At 43.2% G+C, this 18,973-nt stretch overlaps 1 protein-coding gene across 4 annotated transcripts in view; it reads left to right on the plus strand.

Moving 5' to 3' along the window:
- plppr2b (phospholipid phosphatase related 2b) overlaps nucleotides 1–15,889 on the plus strand; it is a 49,962-nt gene extending 34,073 nt beyond the window's left edge. For 3 of the 4 annotated variants that reach the window (XM_061829740.1, XM_061829741.1, XM_061829742.1), the window contains 5 exons: nucleotides 7,147–7,267; nucleotides 9,907–10,157; nucleotides 11,937–12,113; nucleotides 12,185–12,321; nucleotides 13,221–15,889. In XM_061829740.1, coding sequence (XP_061685724.1) covers nucleotides 7,147–7,267; nucleotides 9,907–10,157; nucleotides 11,937–12,113; nucleotides 12,185–12,321; nucleotides 13,221–13,323 — 789 coding nt within the window. In that variant the 3' untranslated portion in view covers nucleotides 13,324–15,889. Of the gene's footprint in view, nucleotides 1–7,146; nucleotides 7,268–9,906; nucleotides 10,158–11,936; nucleotides 12,114–12,184; nucleotides 12,338–13,220 lie in introns of all 4 variants that reach the window. The other variant, XM_061829743.1, reaches the window with a different exon arrangement.
- Nucleotides 15,890–18,973: the final 3,084 nt, after the last annotated feature.

Genomic DNA, 18,973 nt, shown 5'->3' on the forward strand with positions numbered 1-18,973 from the left:
GCGAAAGAGTTAGAAAGATGGAGGTACGCACTGGAAAGGAGAGGAATGAAGATTAGCCAAAGTAAAACAGAATATATGTGCATGAATGAGAGAGGCGGAGGAGGAAGAGTGAAGCTCCAGGCAGAAGAGATGGCGAGGGTGGACGACTTCAAATACTTGGGGTCAACAATTCGGACCAATGGAGAGTGCGGTAAGGAAGTGGAGAAACGGGTCCAAGCGGGGTGGAACAGTTGGCGGAAGGGGTCTGGTGTTCTATGTGATAGAAGAGCATCCGCCAGGATGAGGGGCAAAGTTTTTAAAACAGTGGTGAGGCCGGCCATGATGTACGGATTAGAGACGGTGGCGCTGAAGAAACAACAGGAAGCTGAATTGGAGGTGGCAGAAATGAAGATGTTGAGGTTCTCGCTCGGACTGACCAGGTTGGATAGGATTAGAAATGAGCTCATTAGAGGGACAGCCAAAGTTGGATGTTTTGGAGACAAGGTCCGAGAGTGGAGACTTCGATAGTTTGAACATGTTCAGAGGCGAGAGAGTCTTGAGGATGGAGCTGCCAGGTAAAAGAGCGAGAGGAAGAGCAAAGAAAAGGTTGATGGATATTGTGAGGCCGGCCATGATCTACGGATTAGAGACGGCGGCACTAAAGAGACAACAGGAAGCAGAACTTGAGGTGGCAGAAATGAAAATGTTGAGGTTCTCGCTTGGTGTGAACAGGTTGGATAGGATGAGAAATGAGCTCATTAGAGGGACATCCAAAGTTTGATGGTTTGGAGACAAGAGCAGACTTCGATGGTTGGGACATGTTCAGAGACGAGAGAGCGAGTATATTGGTAGAAGGGTGCTGAGGATGGAGCTGCCAAGGAAGGAAGAGCGAGAGAGAGGAAGGCCAAAGAAAAGGTGGATGGGTGTTGTGAGGGAGGACATGAGAGGAGGATGCATGAGATGGTCTTAGATGGAAAAAGATGACACGCTGTGGCGACCCCTAACGGAAAAAGAAAGTAGTTTAAGGGTTGATCTTTAGATCAGAGACGAAGTGAACTTCCTTTGACGCGACTGACTGTCACCGGGTTTGAACTGAAGTAGAAACATACCCGGATGAACTCAAAAGATCGTGTCGTCAGCACTTTTGTCTTTGCGATGAAGCAGTGAATAAGAAAACGACGACCCGTGGCATAACGAGGGATCATCGCGGCTTCGTCCTGTCACTGCCAATCACGCGAGACCGAATCCTAAGAGGTGAAGACAGGCGGCCGTCGTGCCTCGTGACGCTACGCCCGACCGACCGGCTCTCTGCTCCGTGAGACCAACTTCAGGCCATACTCGAGAGCCTCCTAATCCGGCAATTCTCTCACAGCACTGCGAGATTAGCCGTTCCCACACGGGTCCGACATAAAACCCTTGTTAAAAACACAACCATTTAGAGGAAGTGAGGGATCATTCGAGAAGGAGGGAGAGAAGTTGCAAGAACAGCAAAGAAGATCAGGAAAAGAGGCAAAGAGGAATGGGGTCATACATCATACTAAACTAATCTTCCCATTTTCTGAGAGTGGGGAAGGAGGGTGTGGGGGGGGGGGCAACTGAAAAATAAACACTGAAATGATTACAATGTTTCCACTAGCCTAGTTTTCCTTCCACAAAGAGTCGGGGGAAGCTGCCCTGGCAAAGTGACTAAAAGCGGGCCGAGACAGATACGAGATGGAAGAAGAGGATGTGGGTGAAGATAATGGAGCCGGAGCTCAATTGTCATGGTTACCAGCACGAGTGTGTGAGACCACGCGCGTGTGTGTTTAAAGACGAAGAAGTGAACTTGCAATGTCCACATAGGATATTTACAGAAGCTCTGCGCAGTCGTCTCACACAGGCTTCTTTTCTGCTACCTTCAGTCATTTTTTTCCAACTTTCGCCAACCGCGCAGACACGCCGAGAGCTTCCAAAGAAACCTTCATTATACAACCTGAACCCGACCACAATGCATTTAACGCCGTGACCGATAGAATTCGCTCTTTGTGGTGTAAATGGAGGTCTAATTTTAGTGGCGTCACACAACAAGCCCGAGGTGTAACCAAAGGTTGGGGACGCTCCAAACGCGTCTGTAAATGCTCACGCGTACTTCCACGCTGGCCGTGGAGCCACAGTAGCTTTTTACGCGCTCGCTGTGACGTCACGTCGACAATTAGCGCTGCGTCCGTTGTTCTCGTGGGCTCAATGGCCGTATTTTTATGACAGTAAGCGCGAGTCTTTTCAGTTCATTTCTTATGAGAAAAGACAAAATTGCATACAGCAAACGTGCAGAATGAAGTGTAAAACTATGTGCCAAACTCCGAGTGTACTAGAACATTTGATAAGTACCGTAGAATTGGCCTGTACGGGATCTAGAGAGCAAAACATACTTTTTAATGGTCACGACCAGGCACGTTATGTTTAAGTATTATTGATTTCACTAACATTTTAGCTCAGGGTGCGACATTCGTCACTCCCAAAAGTAGCGATTTACCCATATAACACTAGAAACGACACCACTTTTACACCGTATCTGTACCAAAAACACTCCAAAGCATCATTAATAATAGCTAAATGCGGTAAAGCCGCCAGTGGGTAAACAAATATCCAACTGGGTCGTCATGGGGTGCTGCCACGCCTGCTAGCTCACAAGCTAACGGCGAATCTCCTCAGCCGACGGACGTGCAGCGAGCACATTGGCGGCTTCACTTCCTCGCTCGGTGTTGTTTCCATTTGTGGATCCACATGACAAACACGCTTCAGGGGAAGTCTTTCGTTTATTAAACGCAGCGGCACACTTAATTCAGCCTGTGGCTCGCACTACATGACAGACATTTGAATATACTGTTGTGCTTCCAGCTAGCTACTGTATATATCCACAATACTTTGTGATTCAACATACATAATTACAATAGTCTGAATAACAAATTACATAGCCCCTTGGTATTTGAATAATAATGAGTTGTTCTGTAAATTGAATCAACCGGGGAAGATTTTAGCTAGCTAGCTAACTGTACTTTGCAGTGGTTCTGGGTATGTCATTTAAAGTAAGTAAATGCTGTTTTGTCAGGCAGTGCTTGCAAATTATGTGCAGTATGCTCAAGACGCCAGACAGACAAAGTATTTGGAGTCACATTTCACAAAGTTACATCTCACTGTCACCGCACCACAAAAGCTACAACATGAAAGTCGACCAATTAGGAGCGTCTCAGTCTTTGCAGTTTCTCCCGGTTGTCTCCCACAGACGAGCTTGAAACTTTACTTTGTCGCTTAGATGTGTAGCACCTTCAAAATGTTGCTGATGCGTTAGCAGGGGGGAAAAAAAAGAACACTATAAGATAAAAAAAACAGTTTCACTTATGGAGCCTTATTGTACCGATTCGCCTCCTTTCACCGCACAAGAGGAAGTCTTAATTTCTTTGAACACAGCCGACATTTTGTGTCACTCATTCTTCTTGTTTTCATCTGCTTTTTCTATAATCTTAGATATTTTCCTCATCTCTTTTGTGTAACTCCATATTTCATGATGGTTTTGTCAAAAGAAGTTGATCATAATTAATAAATAAGGTTAGATAATCCTTTAAATGCATTAACCCCTCCTTTGGTTTGGTCCACCATAATGAAATCACACGCGTGTGAAGTTAAGCCTTTGATGTATATACTTCTATATATGATAGTAGTTCAAACTTTCAACAGTTTCTGCAAAATCCATCGTTACACCCAAAAATATTGTCTGAATTCCAATTTTGTCTAACATTGAGAGTGTTCCACTTTAATGACTAGCCTGTAGTATTCTGCCACTGGCTGATTATCACCTGATTTCTGGAGTTTACTAGGTATTCATACGTCTGCTTCGAAATAATTACACAGTATTACAGTTTGTGTATTACAAGATAACCATTGCATACTGATAATTCATTTATCTCCATGACCACATGACAACAGCTGCTGGGATAATATTTTTCACTTTTAACTGAAAACTTGACATTAACCATGTCATGAACCAACGGTGCACGGGCGGACCCAATTGGAGGACCCCAAGATGAGGACATGATGTTCAGTGGCTTTTATAACAAACGGAAGTTGTAGATGACAACACAGTTCAAGAAGGCACTATCCAAAACATAAGAAACGATGTCCGATAACTACAAGTCAACTAAAGAGCGTCACCAAAACCGTGACTGTGCTGTAATGGCGCAGTGGCGGAGTAACCCTCAACGAACTGGCAAAAACTCCAACGTAAATACATTCTTATCACAGTGCCTCCTGTGACACAACTGGGACCGGCAAGAGGTGTCAGAGATGAAATCGCTCGGAGCGGTGGCCATGAAATGCTCCTCTTGGCCATGGTCCAGTCTTGCTCTGAAAAAACAAGTTTGAGGTTGGAGCGTTTAATGTTTTTGCCAATCTTTGGATTGAAATAAAACTTTTAAGGCAGCTACAAGCAGCTCTGATTTCCCCTTTCAATGAAATGGATACAAGATGATGAAATGTTTTGGTTTAAATCGTTCATGCACAGCTGCCTTTCCACTCAGTGACCCGGCCTTTAAATATATTCAAAGTCGACTTTACAGTCTTCACAATATGCATAATACAGATATAGTAACTCATGTGAATCCACCTGGTAGGTAACGGCTAGCTCGGAACCTTCCGTTCCGTTTTGCGAATTGTGGCACAAGTACCATCAGAATCGGAGCAGGCAGAAGAAGCCTCACGCAAGACCGGTTGAAAGTGCATCATTTGAGCCCAACACGTTGGTGTGGAAGGCAGACGTTATAAAAGCAGAACAAGAAATCCTGCCTGAAATCTTTTAGAGAGACGTCTTCACCAAAGATTTCATTCCCATCGAAACGTACGGATGGAAAGCGAAAGGCCTGTCGATATGTCTGTTTTTTAATTGTGATGGAAGCGAGAGCTCACTGAGTCAGAAACAAGTGACCTTCTGAGCGTGACGCTTTGTGAGAAGGGATGTGTATCGACGGGAGGTACTTTTGAATACATGACTGAAGGCGGCGGCGGGGCAGGGTGGCTAATCGGCGGGGGAGAGGGCGCCCGCGATCGAACGCGCTCCCCCCGCGAGCCCTTCTGGTCGACTTGTAATCGAGTCGTCGCTAAGCGAGGAGACGCGCGGCAAGTCGGCTTACCGAATTCAGTTGACATCAATCAGTGCGAGGCAGACGATCCTTGTCCACTTCCATCATCGTCATATGTTGCACGTACGATCCAAAATATCTTCCCTTGAAAAGAAGAATAACTCTTGACTCTCGAGCCATTTCAATATTCCGCAAGTGAGCCCCAGAACCTTTTCTATTCTCCCTCCGAGCAACTCCGCACGCATCTCAGACGGTGACTTACAGAAATGGCGTTACAGCGGAGTCTGAGGTCCGAGTCGACAAATTGAATTTCGACATGTACGCGTCAATAGTCAAAAGAAAACTGTCACCGGAATACGTGGCGCCATCAAATCGTGAGGCAGCCAAATACCACAAGATGGCGACAAATCAACGCTGATAAATTATGCAGGGCTCGGGCAAAAGGTGATTGTTTGTATTTGTCAATAAATGACGGAGCAGAAATGTAAATTTTGGGAATGTCACATCACGAGATATGCTGGGTTTCACTTATGCACTTACACTTTCACAGAATCATCTTACCATTTAATAGAGGTTTAATAGCCACAGTTAATAAATTTTATTTCATATGGGAAAAGTAGCTTGGACCAATTTTTGAAAATCACAGAACTGATTTTGTCCAACTTTCTTACAATTTCTACTGGAGTCATTTTTCTTTTTTTTTTTTTTAGCATTCTACTGAAATAGTTTTTGTCGGTGAACTTTACTGTGAACTCCCCAAATCTGTCTGTTTTTCTTGCCTTGTTTTGCTGCTCTAAATATTGCCACGGCATACTATAATATATTTATTACAACATCTCATATCACATCGGTTTGTGTGTGCGAAATCCCCTTTGTTGTTGGAAATGTCGACTGCGGTGTGAATTTCCCCCTCGGGGAAGTGTAAAACTGCACGCAGACTTTGGATGTGGTAAGTAATATTAAAATATCCCCCAATAATGTTAGAATCTTCCATTATTCTCCCCAGTTTGTAATGTCTGCGTCCCAAAAGTACAGTCAATTGGAGTTGGCATACACTCACTGGCCATAACATAAACTACTACACCTGCACATTCTTAAATGGACTTATGAATAATGAAGTCATATTCACTGTGGGCAGTAGCTAATGGGATATTTTAGTAGCTTGAAGGTAAAAATGAAAAAAAAAAAAAGTGCTGCATATAATCCATCTGTCTAATCTTCAGTGGCCACCATTGGGCTTTGTACTTAAAAAGAGTGCTCGGAACCCTATTACATTTTTTCAAAATATAACTCTTGTCAAAACTTTGAAAATTTGTAAGACCGTTTTTCAACGCAACTTTACTCTTAATGTCTTAATTTTATAATAATGGAATTCAAATTAAACAAAACATAACCATAAAGTAATGAATGATGGTTGTTTAAAAAAATGTATATATTTCACAAATTCTGACTGTATGTAAGCTTATAAGAACAACTGTACATATATACAGTTATACGTACACCTGTCATTTTGGAAGAAAAGTGTAAATTAAACCTTTTTTAACCACTAGGTGGTGGCAGCATGTTAGAATGAAAGTATACGCCTTTCTCATAACCTGGCATTTTAGGATGAAAGTGCACATTTTTTTCATAGGTACTAGGTGGCGTTATACATTTATAAGATGTGGAAGACCCCTCCCCCCTACTTCCCCCTATACCTATGTATAATGCGCACTCTTGACTTTTGACAATTTTGGGGGGCGGGGTGAATGCACATTAGTTTTATGTTGCTTGTGATAAACTTTAAGGCGCTCACAAAATATGTATAAGGATGCGAGAGAGTGATTGTGTTTGGTGTTCCTAAAGCTGCCAAATGGCGAGCCGAAGCAAAAGCAGGCAGGCCGAGGCAACGTAGAGCAACATAATCGCTGGCGGGCAGAGAGGGAGGAACACTCATGAATAATTTTGACGTGCGCTACATTCAAGCGACGGAAAAGCCAGAGAGGGTCATCGGCGCTTAAACGCACAGTTTTATCTCCATTTGATTGACATTCTCTCTCTTGCCGCTCTCGCCCAGATTCTGATTGGAGAGGTGACGAGTTTCTTTGTCAAGTCAGAGGGAGCTCAGGAGAAGACCATCGTGACCGCAGACTGCTGCTATTTCAACCCACTCCTCCGCAGGATTGTACGCTTTCTGGGTCAGTCCTCTCTTTTATTTTTTTCTTTGCAGATAACAACCGTCTCTTTTATTGAACTCAGGAGGGGCTTCCTTCCATTTTTTTTTTTTTTTTTTTTTTTTTTTACAGCGCCGAAGCTGAAAGTCCTGCAGTTTGTGGACTGGGCAAACCAAAAACCTTTTGTTGTTAGTTTGGATCTTACCATGTTTCATCTTTGCAATGTTTTTGGGGTGGATCCTTCCTGATATTTACATTCACTACAGAGCTCATGCGCCGACGTCATCAAATCACGTCACTGGCCGGAAGTGCCGGTCAAACAAAACCATTCTTCAGTGCTAAGTCGCTTGGAGACGATGAGAAAAGATGTCTTATAGCATGACGCCCAGAGTTTTGTCCGATACCGTGAAACATTTAGAAGGTGATAATAAACGAAGGTACGTGGGAAAATGACAAACACTTGGCATAGAGCACCCATATTTAATGCCGAAGTCGATCTTTTCGCCGATAAGAAATTGGACTATTAACCAGCTTCCGCTTGTTTTGGACAACCGGATCTACACATGGATGGTCGAGATTTACACAGAAGAGTTTGAAAAAATAGAAAACTCTGGACCCATACAAATACTTCGTTGCTGGATCTGTTCTCAACAGGGAGAGGGTTCGTGAACGCGGAAAGTGTGTTTGGCTACACGTTAACCTTTGCTGAAATCCATCAATCTTTTCAGCTAGTATTCAATAGAAATACCAATATTTAAATAAATGACCACTAGTTTTTCACAAACTCGCGTTCATTAACTATGATTGGGGGGGGAGCAAGTCGGCTCCTCCGTGCATGAAGCGTGTTGCGGCCACACGTTCATCTTCGGTACACTTCTCCGTGACAGAGGTTTTTTTTAAATATACATTGTTCTCAAATGAGTCCAATGCGTATTTTAAAAAGAAAAAATAAACCACTGGGATAGGCTTCAGCCCCCGTGCACGGAAGCGTGTTGCGGCCACGCGTTAACCTACGTCGTGGACTACGTGTGACCGACAGTTAGTTTCTTTTTTTAAATACGCATTGGACTCATTTTGAGAACAATACATATTAAAAAAAAGAAAAAGTCTGTCAGGGAGAAGTTTACGGAAGTTTAACGTGTGGCCGCAACACGCTTCCGTATACATTGCAGACGACTCCCTGTCGTGTTTTTTTTTTTTTTTTTTCTTTAAACGCATTGTTCTCAATTGAACCAACTTGGCATTATAAACACTTTTTGGTAATTTGAGATTGAGAAGAATAATTCCTACCTGAAGTGAAGTGATCGCTACACAGTCGTGTGTATTTGGTCGGGCACCATCCATCACGTTTAATTGCCGAAATCCATCAATCTTTTCCGGTGTTTTCAGCTGATATTCCACAGAATGATCTCTTTGAATATTTGTTTCGTCTGTTGTGGCAACCAACAGCACAACAAGTCTCGGGCATTGTGAATATTCTGCTCCGGGTCAACGTCCCCCACGCTGTCGGTCGAGCATCTCTTTTTGATATGGCGCCGTGAAAATGGTGACGTCGTGCACGAGGCCTATACACGTCGTTAGGTACACCTGTACGACCTTATCAGAAACAATACAAAAATGAATCCAAACTTCCGCCTTTACAAAGATTTTGGACTCGAGTTTGGCTTGCCTGTTTAAAACGAATGTCCAAAATAAGAGGAAAGTTTCTCTATGAACTTTTTTTTTTTTTTTTTAAATTCCAGTGTCATATTCATCCAGATAATGCTGCCACGAGAAGGCTCGCGATGTTCATCTTGCCAGAGGTTTCATCATGTCGTACTTCTTTGGACAGCAAATGAGCTGCTGAGCTTGGTTGCAGCCAAGCAGCGCACTCCATTTCGGCTCAATTGATTCGGTTAATTCCAAACGCTTCGCTGAGTTCTTAATGATCATTTAATTGCGGGATTTTGTTATGCTGGTTTCGTTTTGACTGCTGCTGCCACTGTGGTATTCTGCTAGAAACAGCTTTATTATTGCGGTTTTGGGCCAGGTGTTTCTGATGCACAGGTAGCTGAAATATTGAAATGATCATGATGATGTATTTAATCCAGTAACATAATTATTGTACACTACAAATAATACCAATCAAGTAAGTGAAGTTTATTCCAGCCTAATTCTGTCAGATTGCTTAATGGGGGTTATAACACTGACATTGCTGATTCCGTTAGCACATTTGTGGTGTTTTGCATCGTGTGTTAGCATCAAGATAGCAGACTAGCTAGTTTTTTGTTACGCAATGTGTAATTTTCTTTTTTTTGTGTTTAGTTTGACAGTAAACATCAACGTGAGGAGGCGACAAACAGCTTGAACGAACCACTTTCCCTCTTTTTTTTTTTTTTTTTTTTTTTAGGAGGAATTGTTCTGGCAAACCCAAGTAACATCTTGCGCACAATTTCTGTCGCTGTCTTCATTTTAAGAAAGTGCAACATGAATAATTTGTCTTCTGTCAAGATGCATTTTTTTCCCAAACCCACCAGTCGAGAATCACTTGTCAAATAATGTTAAGCGCGCCATATATCAAAGCCGAATGAGTGGCAAACGTTCCACAGAATTGTTGGAAGTCAGTGTCGCCAATCTGCCCTCCGATTCCGTCTGATGTCTTCCTGTTTTGCGTCCGCGCGCAGGCGTCTACTCCTTCGGCCTCTTCACGACCACCATCTTCGCCAACGCGGGTCAAGTGGTGACGGGAAATCAGACGCCTCATTTCCTGAGCGCCTGCAAGCCCAACTACACGGCGCTGGGCTGCCAGTCTTCGCTGCAGTACATCACCGAGCAACGAGCTTGTACGGGAAATCCTTTCCTGGTGGCGTCCGCCCGCAAGTCTTTCCCCTCCAAAGATGCGGCGCTCAGCTTTTACTCGGCCATCTACACTGTGGTAGCCAAAAATTTCTTCATCGTTCCATTTCTCATAGCTTTTGTCCTCGATCAAGTGACAGGGGAGTTGGGGTCTGTCCCGGTTTACTTTAAATGATAAACGGGGTACACCCTGGAATGGTTGCCATCCCACTGCAGTAAAGTACAGTAGTCATTTTATGAATGTCTTTCAAATTTAAAACAGCAGTTCAGCAAGACTGCCTCACAGTTCTGACAGACATGATTTTTCCATTTATGGGCGAAATTCTGCCTTTTTAAATTGCATTGATGAAAATATATATATATTTATATATTCTCCATTTTTCTGCAATATTCCAACTGTAACTTGTGCCAACATCCACACTCGTTCACATTCCAGTCCGATTTTTGCAAGCGAGGTGGAAGATTAGATACACGTCAGTTGATTGGTCGAATGTGTTCCTCCTGACCAATGAAAACGCTTGTTGTGTACGAGGCTGTTCGTGGGGCCATTTTCAAGTGAACACGATGGCGGTGCTCGCTAGAAAAGACGCCTCTCGAATGATAGAAACTGATAAATATGTAAAAAAAAAAGTTCCGATGGGTTTGGATGGAACGAGAAACCGTCGATACAATCGGAAAGAAGGAAGTTGCCACCCTGTTAAGCGACTTCATTCACAAAATAAGGTAAGAGTTCAGAAGCAATTACTTGTAAAAATGTCTGTAATATTTACTGATAACGACACATGACGCTAAAAATGCGTTTCAATCATTGACTAAAACAAGAAATTAAAACATTATTGAATGGATACGATATACACGCTATGAAAGCACGCTTGCATGCCATGATGGAAATCTGAATTCAATTTACTAGTTTACTTAGTTGAATTTGTAATTTTTGGGGGTAAACGTCTAAATAATGAATGACCGTTTTGTGTACATTTTGAAAACAGAATAGCATTTTATTTATGGATGTACTACATAGATTTCATTCATAATACAATTTATAAAACTTTCACGTTAAAATTGGTGATCATCCTTTGATCATACTTGCAGCCCCCCAGCTATTTTTCAGTATTTTTTCATTCAGTCAAATCACGTTTGTTCTGAGGACCGGGGTTCAAATCCTACGTCATGTGGAGTTTGCATGTTTTCCCCGTGCATGAATCGAAGAGACTGAAATCCCCGTCGGCGTGCTTGTTCGTTTGCACGTGCCCTGCGATTGGCTGGCGACCAGTTATGGGTGTACCCCGCGTCCTGCCCAACGTTAGCTGGGACAGGCTCCAGCAGTCCCGCAGCCCTCGTGTGGATAAGCGGCTCAGAAGTTGGGTGGATTTTTAGTGATTCAGTTCCGTGTCTTTGACATGTTTTTTGGCAAAATCCCCCACACACTACAATGATCTAGTGAAGTGCTTTTCAAAGTTAGCATATTTGTGTAGCCTGTGATGTTTTTATGACTTTTCAGAATTGCTTTGCTCAATGTTTCACAGCCGCCTTATTTTAAAGAAATAAATCTTCTGCTGTTCGCTTTCTGGCTTTAATCATCAAAGTCTGCACACATAATAAAAATGGTCCGGCCGTTAGCTTCACAAATCGCCAACAAACTTCTTAATTAGCCTCGTGTGCAAGAATGGCTTCCTAACGAGCGGCAAGTGAATTCCACCCGAACCGAGTCGCAATGATGCTGATAATCAGTCAAGTGGTAAATCTGTCCTGGTTTGTTTTTTCATGAGTTGGTTTTATTTGGCAGTGTCAACCTTTGACAATGGCGCCCTCTTGCGGCCCTGAATTCTGCTTCTTTCTGCGCGCCTTTTCATTCCAGATGTACGTGACCCTGGTTTTCCGCACAAAGGGCACCCGCCTGACCAAGCCGACGCTGTGTCTGGCGCTGCTGTCGCTGGCCGTGCTGGTGGGCGTGGTGCGGGTGACGGAGCACAGGAACCACTGGAGCGACGTCCTGGCCGGGTTCATCACGGGCGGAGCCATCGCCGCCTTCTTGGTGAGACGGGAGACGGCGGGAATGCGCATCCCCTCCCTCGCCACTGATGTCCTCTCTCCTTTCCACATCAGGTGTCTTGCGTGATCAACAATTTCAGGCCGGCCCAAACGCCGACGCCGAACCCTCTGCGTCCGGCGCCGCAACCTTCGGAGACGCCGGCCGGGATTCCTCTGCTCAGCCTGCCTCGCGTCGAGAGTCCACTCGAAAAGTTAAGTGGCCTTCAGGTAAGGGGTGGGTGAAGAAAACCAAAAAAAGTGCAAAATATTTGAATTCCCTTATAGAAATGTTTGCATGGTCTCCCCCTGCTTTACTTAGAATAAAACTTTAGCTTAATTCATTTCTAATACCCTACGTAATAAATTAGTGGGGTAATTGGGGTAAAATGCAACATTAGGTATGATTGTGAGTGCGTCCGTTTGTCTCGATGTGCCCTGCGATTGGCTGGCGACCAGTTCAGGGTGTACCCCGCTTCCTGCCCGCTGACAGCTGGGATAGGCTCCAGCACTCCCCGTGACCCTCGTGAGGATAAGCGGCAAAGAAAATGGATGGATGAAAATGTGATCACTTTACATTTCAAATTCAAATCCTGATGGCAAATGTTTACTTTCATAGGCCAGGATTCGAACCTCGAACCGTGGGTCCAACGCTCTACAGCAGCACCACCATGCCTCCACGTTAGCTTGCATATTTTGAAATATTTGTACGCAAGTCTCATCATATTAGTTGGTCTACTTTTCACTCAAATACTATCGTAAAGTAGTTGACAGCTGGGATAGCACTCGCCGTGACGCTTATGAGGATAAGCGGCTAAGAAAATGGATTGATGGAACATAAGTAAGTTGAATATCAACAGAATATTCGCAGTATTACATTTTTTAGTGTCATCCAATCGCTGCAACTTTCTTTTTCTAAAAGAAAATGTGAAAATTGTCCGATGGGATAAGCTCCAATGAGGGCGAACGCTGTACAAAATGGATGTTTAGGGGTGGGGGGGGGGCATTTATTCATTGGAGGGAACCAGTTGGGGCACGGCATCTATCAGAGAAGGGGGGGGGCGGCGTTTTGTCAAATAAGGTGGGACCATTTTACGCTCTTCTTGTGCTTTAGGCTCCAGGGCTACCATATTCTGAGATCACATGACCATCGGCCAATCCCGCAGCCCACCCCCGTGCACCACCCCCTGCGGAGGTGCCTCACCAGCTCAGTCTAAACCGGCCCGACGACGACGACGGCGGCGCCGCCCAGCCCTGCCCCGCCCACCGCGGCGGCCGGCTTCCTCTCCGCCGGGTGAAGTCCACGCAGGTTTAAAGGTCCGCCGGCAGAACGGCGGCGGGACCTCGTCTGCCGGCCTGCCGCGGCGACCGACCGACCGACCGGCCCGTCCGCTTCTGTCTTGTTAGTCCTTTTTTTTTTTTTTTTTTTCCCTTCTCCTCTCTCGGGAGCGAAAGAGCCGAGGAAAGGCTCGTTCCAAGCCAGCCGCGTTGAAGCAATACACCAAATCCTCGTTTCCTCGTCCCCGTCGAGACTCCGAAGCGAGATTAACGCTCGTCGGCCGCCGCCGATGATCAAAACTTGGTGGAGCGGACGCTTTGAGGACCGGAGGAGAAGCCTAATAAGACCAGTGGAACCTCCACTGGAGGTGTTTTCGTTTTTTAACGCTCAGGACAATACAGAGATGTTTATATGTCAAAAGATACACGTTACAAACACGGTTTCAGTATTTCCCAACATTTCTCGAGCCATCAAATGGATGGATGTCACTTTTGCATTCTGCCCTCTAGTGGCAGAGCATTGAAGCGTTCACCACTGGAATAGAAAGATTGATGTAGTTCATAAATCATTTTTGCACCACTGAAGTAAAATTGAATCATTTCCCACATGATGACCTCACTTGGCACAGCGGTTGAGAATCGTTGCTTCAAAGCTGGGGTGTCCAAACACCTCCCCCTGCCCCCAAAAGGGTTTCATACAGACAAATTGAGGACGTGGAGACTGTTTATTTTTTTTTGTCCCCGAATCCACTTTTTTTTTTGTCGTATTATTACAAAACCAGTTGATGTGATATGTAATCTGATTTCTTCAGTTCTCCTTTTGAGTCATGTTGCGTCTGACCCGAATGATGCAATAGTTTCTGTTTTTCTCAAACTGGGGTCCCAGACCCAATGGCATCCAATCAGCTGTAACTTTCGTGTCCGTAGAATACATTTTTGTTCATTATTTTTTCCAGTCAGACTCAGCAATAACATAAATGTACTAAACCGGTGACTCTTCCTTAATTTAGCATTTGGCCAATTCAAATCCCTGATTTAACTGTGAGATATCTCATAAATCTGCATTTTTAGCTCCTACAATATTCTCTCGTGTAATGTTTAGGTCGCACTCAAAATGGTCTTTTGGAAGATTCAGATATTTGGCAATGCCAAATTCAGAATATTTTTACCACTTAATTTGGAAAATATATAATCAATAAATTGACTTTAGTTTTGCTCCCCTAAAGCTTCCAACAATAAAGGTACAAATTACAGACAGAACACTGTTTAACAATACTTCAGTATTGTTGTATTAAAGTATAAAAATCTGCAAAGATAGACCAATAAATTAGCAGATTTTTCTTTAATTATTGTTTTGCTATCAGTCTGATGTTATGATGTGTTAATGTATTTAAAATATATTTTTTTTTTGCAAAGGGCTAATATCGGCCATTTAAACGGGCCGCGTGAGTCATCGGTCAGGCCTTAGTAGTTGGACAAAAGAGGCGGGGCGACCAAATCGCTACGTTTGCAATCCAATTTTTTTTTTTTTTTTTAACCTGTCAAACAACATAGAAAATCTTTCCCTTTTTATCTACGTTTCTTGAGAAATAGACCTTGTAGGGGTCACAAAGGTCGCCGACTACGGCAAGCCTAATTGCTACGTTGGCGCCCCTGTTGTTAATGGAAGCAAGTGCGCGTCACCCGAGCGATGATGGATAAATATTGGGAACGTTACTTTCTTTTAAACAGTTCAAACATGGGTCAAAATGTGTTTGGAAAAAAAAATAAATAAATCTGTGGCATTTCGGGGTTTACATGATATTTATGTTGAATTGATGTTGGGGTCTTTTGCGGAAAAATGAAATGAAACGGAAAAAACGGCTACTTTTCGAGATAAGGTACAAAGTGTTCAGCGGTTTATTAAAACAAAATCGGATTTGCAGACCAAGTACGGAAGAGAGACTCCAGATTACAAGGATTACGTACGGAAGACATTGATGGAGTCAAAAGAGGATAAAGCGACAAATCCAAATACTGCAATATCTACAATTTCTTTGAAGTCATTTTCACTTTTGTAACCGATTTGTGCAACTGTAAAGAGACTTAATGGACACTGTGCTCACGTGTGATTTTCTTGTCATCCCTCCCAATTTATCAACTGTTCTCTCGTCAGTGAAACGGCAGCCAGAAAGAAAATGTTGGACGCCCCCTGTCATAAATCATCTTTCGCACGCGGATCCTCCAAAGCGAGCCGCATCAGTCATCACAGTTTTGTTGTTTATCCGCTTTTGCCTTTTACAAACAAACGTACTAATTTTTTGTTTCTGTGTCGTGAGTGATGTGATAGAAGGGAGGGACACTTAGTGTATATCCCGCAAAAAGTTTTCATGTTTCGGAAAACAGGTAAATACACAAAATCAACAGAGAGGAAAAGTCCAGTTGCCTCGATTCAACGTTGACCTCTTGACCTGTATGACTGAGAATCAACACCAACATAGCACAGTGCTAGTTTTTATTCATGTTGTGCATTCATTTAAAAAAAAAAAAAAAAGATATATATATATATATATACTGTGTATGTGTGCTATTAGGCTGACAAATTCTATTTTCATGTGTGTGATTCCTGATGTTTTTTGGAGCGTGGATGTTTTGTTTTGTGTTTCAGATGCGAAATTGATGTCCCGTTCATTTTGTCGCGGCTTAATTCCCGAATTGTCGGAGCGGCACGTAAAATGGAGGACAAGCCCACAAGCTCTTTCCTACAGTAAATGTTTTCTTACACTTCACACTACACGCCTATGTGATCACGTTTAATTTTGCGGGATGAATTTTAAAATTAAAAATCCCTGAGAATGTAAAATTAATCAATGTCAGCACCTCTCAAACGACGTCCTTGTCAAACAACAATCGGTAAGTGTAAATGCGTACAGTAATAGCAAAAAAGTACAGCATGCATGAAAAATGGCTTGGGTATGGAAGTAAATATGTGCCACCAGAATTTGAATTAAAAATGCCACTAAAATTTTTATGTAAAATTCTCAGTTATTTCAAAATGATCACATTTTCAATAGTTGTATTTCAGTCTAACTTTTCAGTATTAACAAATTTGCCACATCAAAAAATGAAAACGCAATACAGTAAAGCCTCGGTTCTCGAACGTCCCCATTTTCGAACAAATCGGTTTTCGAACCAAAATTTCAAGATTTTTTTTGCTTCTGTTGGAGCCAACAAAATCGGTATTCAAACGCCCCCGACAAAACCCGCAAATAACATAATGCGCACGGGGCAAGCAGCTGACCCACCCGCGACAGGTTTTGTTGTTGTCAATTCGAACGTGCCCCCCCCCCAAAAAAAAAAAAAAAAAAAAAAACCAAAAACAATGCACTTTTGTTATCGTGTATAACGCAGCCTCTGTACACAGACGTGTCCCGGTATTGACTGTTGTTTTTTTTTTCTTCTTATGGAGGACTATCGTATTAACTCCCAACCATGGCTCCAAAGAAGGAAAGTTGCTTGTTTAAAGTTATTCTGCACTTTTGTTAATAAACAAAAGTTTACAAGGCCGGGGGCCGAGTTGCAACAGATACGGCAATGCACTCCCAGCCTAGTGTCCTCTATTACTAAAGCACACATTTTAAGCAAAAAATAAATATATTTCAGAAATTTATTATATATATAGTACTTGAACTATACATGTATTTATATTATGCACTTTATTATCAGGAAAAGCTTATAAAAATGCTTTAAAAAGCCAATTTTTTTGTCATGGAACGCATTATTTAATTTTCCATTCATTGTAATGGGAAACATCGATTCGGTTTTCGGACAAATCACTTCTCGAAGCGTTTTCTGGAATGGATTGTGGTCGAGAACCGAGGCATTACTGTATTTTCAGTCTCCTGAAATTCAGTGGTACAATTCGCCGTCTTAAGTCAGTGTTAAGAAGGCAGGGTTACTTCAGGTCAGAACCCAACACCCAGCCAATCCAGTTCCGCTTTCTTAGTCACGTGGCAATGTGAATTTTACAAACGTGAAATTTTCAGTGGCATTTTGGATTGAAATCCCGGTGGCACACGTTTACTTGCGTACTTGGGTCTTCTCTGCCAATTTTCGAGGCTTCCCGAAACTCAACTCGTGATCCTGAAATCGTTTCTGGTCTGCTCACAATTCAGAATACGAACTTGTTTGTCAAATGTGCAAATTGTGCGTCGGACAAACTTCGGTTAACTGCGACTAGTGAGGCCAAATAGAAAATGGAGCGATGAATATCATGACTAAATTTTACCTAATGTATATGTATTTGTCACACATGTGCACACACACACCGTTGCTGCAATTACACACCAGCGTGTGTGGAACTGTGGGCCTGGGGGGCCCCTTTGCCAAGACCACCACCGTCCAACAACAAAAAAAAAACAAAAAAAAAAAAAAACTCCGACACACCATATTAGACTATTATTATTAATTATTATTATATTATAACTATACCTTGTAGATTATCGGCATCAAACTGTTCCGGTTGGATTTTTTTTGACGGGAATGGGGGGGGGGGTGACTCAGTAAAGTCCAAATGATGTTCTTTTCATGTTTTGTATTTAGCAAATAAACCACTATTACCACACGTAAACGTTGTCGCTTCAAATGATATAAAATGCACATGAGCGAGATGGGAAAAAAATGATTAAAAAAATGTTACATTTTGATTGAGAGTGCTGCTGCCTTTTAGTATGATAATGGTAATTTTAACATGTGGGGCGGGGGGAAATCATACATTTCTGTCAGATTGGTGGTTTATTGCCCGTGATGAAATTCTGTCCGGCACGTTGGTAAAGCGTTGGCCTCACAGTTCTAAGGTCCCGGGTTCAATCCCGGACCCCGCCTGTTTGGAGTTTGTCTGTTCTCCCCGTTCCTACGTAGCTTTTCTCCGGGTGGGCACTCCGGTTTCCTCCCACATCTCAAAAACATGCAACATTTATTGGACACTCTAAATTGCCCCTAGGTGTGATTGTGAGTGAGGGAGTTTGTCTCGATGTGTCCTGCGATTGGCCGGCGACCAGTTCAGGGTGTACCCCGCCTCCTGCCCGTTGACACATAGAGACCAACAGCCGCACTCACAATCACACGTTGGGGCAATTTAGTGTCCAATAAATGTTGCATGTTTTTGGGATGTGGGAGGAAAGCGGAGTGCCAGGAGAAAATCCACGCAGGCACGGAGAGAACATGCAAACTCCACACAGGCGGGTCCAGGATTGAACCCGGGACCTCAGAACTGTGAGGTCAATGCTTTACCAGCTGACCCACCGTGCCGCCCCTTTCATAATGAGTTATTATATATTTACGCATTTATCAACATTGATCGACGTGTTCGACAAGGACTGTTGACCATTCAATTTTGTCATTTGAGTGGACTACTCGAATCCCGCCGTAACGTGGTGGAGTTGGCCGCTAATCCGGAGGCTAAGTGGATACGTGGAACTTTGCTTGGACGTTAGCGACAAGCTAATGCCAGCTAGAGAGGCCTGTGGTGCACCACGAGGAAAAACACGCGACGGGCAAATGCTAGCGAGGCCTGCATTGGCAGCAATTACAATTGATTCATTACATTTT

The sequence above is a fragment of the Syngnathoides biaculeatus genome, chromosome 9 (assembly GCF_019802595.1).
Source record: "Syngnathoides biaculeatus isolate LvHL_M chromosome 9, ASM1980259v1, whole genome shotgun sequence".
Lineage (NCBI taxonomy): Eukaryota > Metazoa > Chordata > Actinopteri > Syngnathiformes > Syngnathidae > Syngnathoides > Syngnathoides biaculeatus.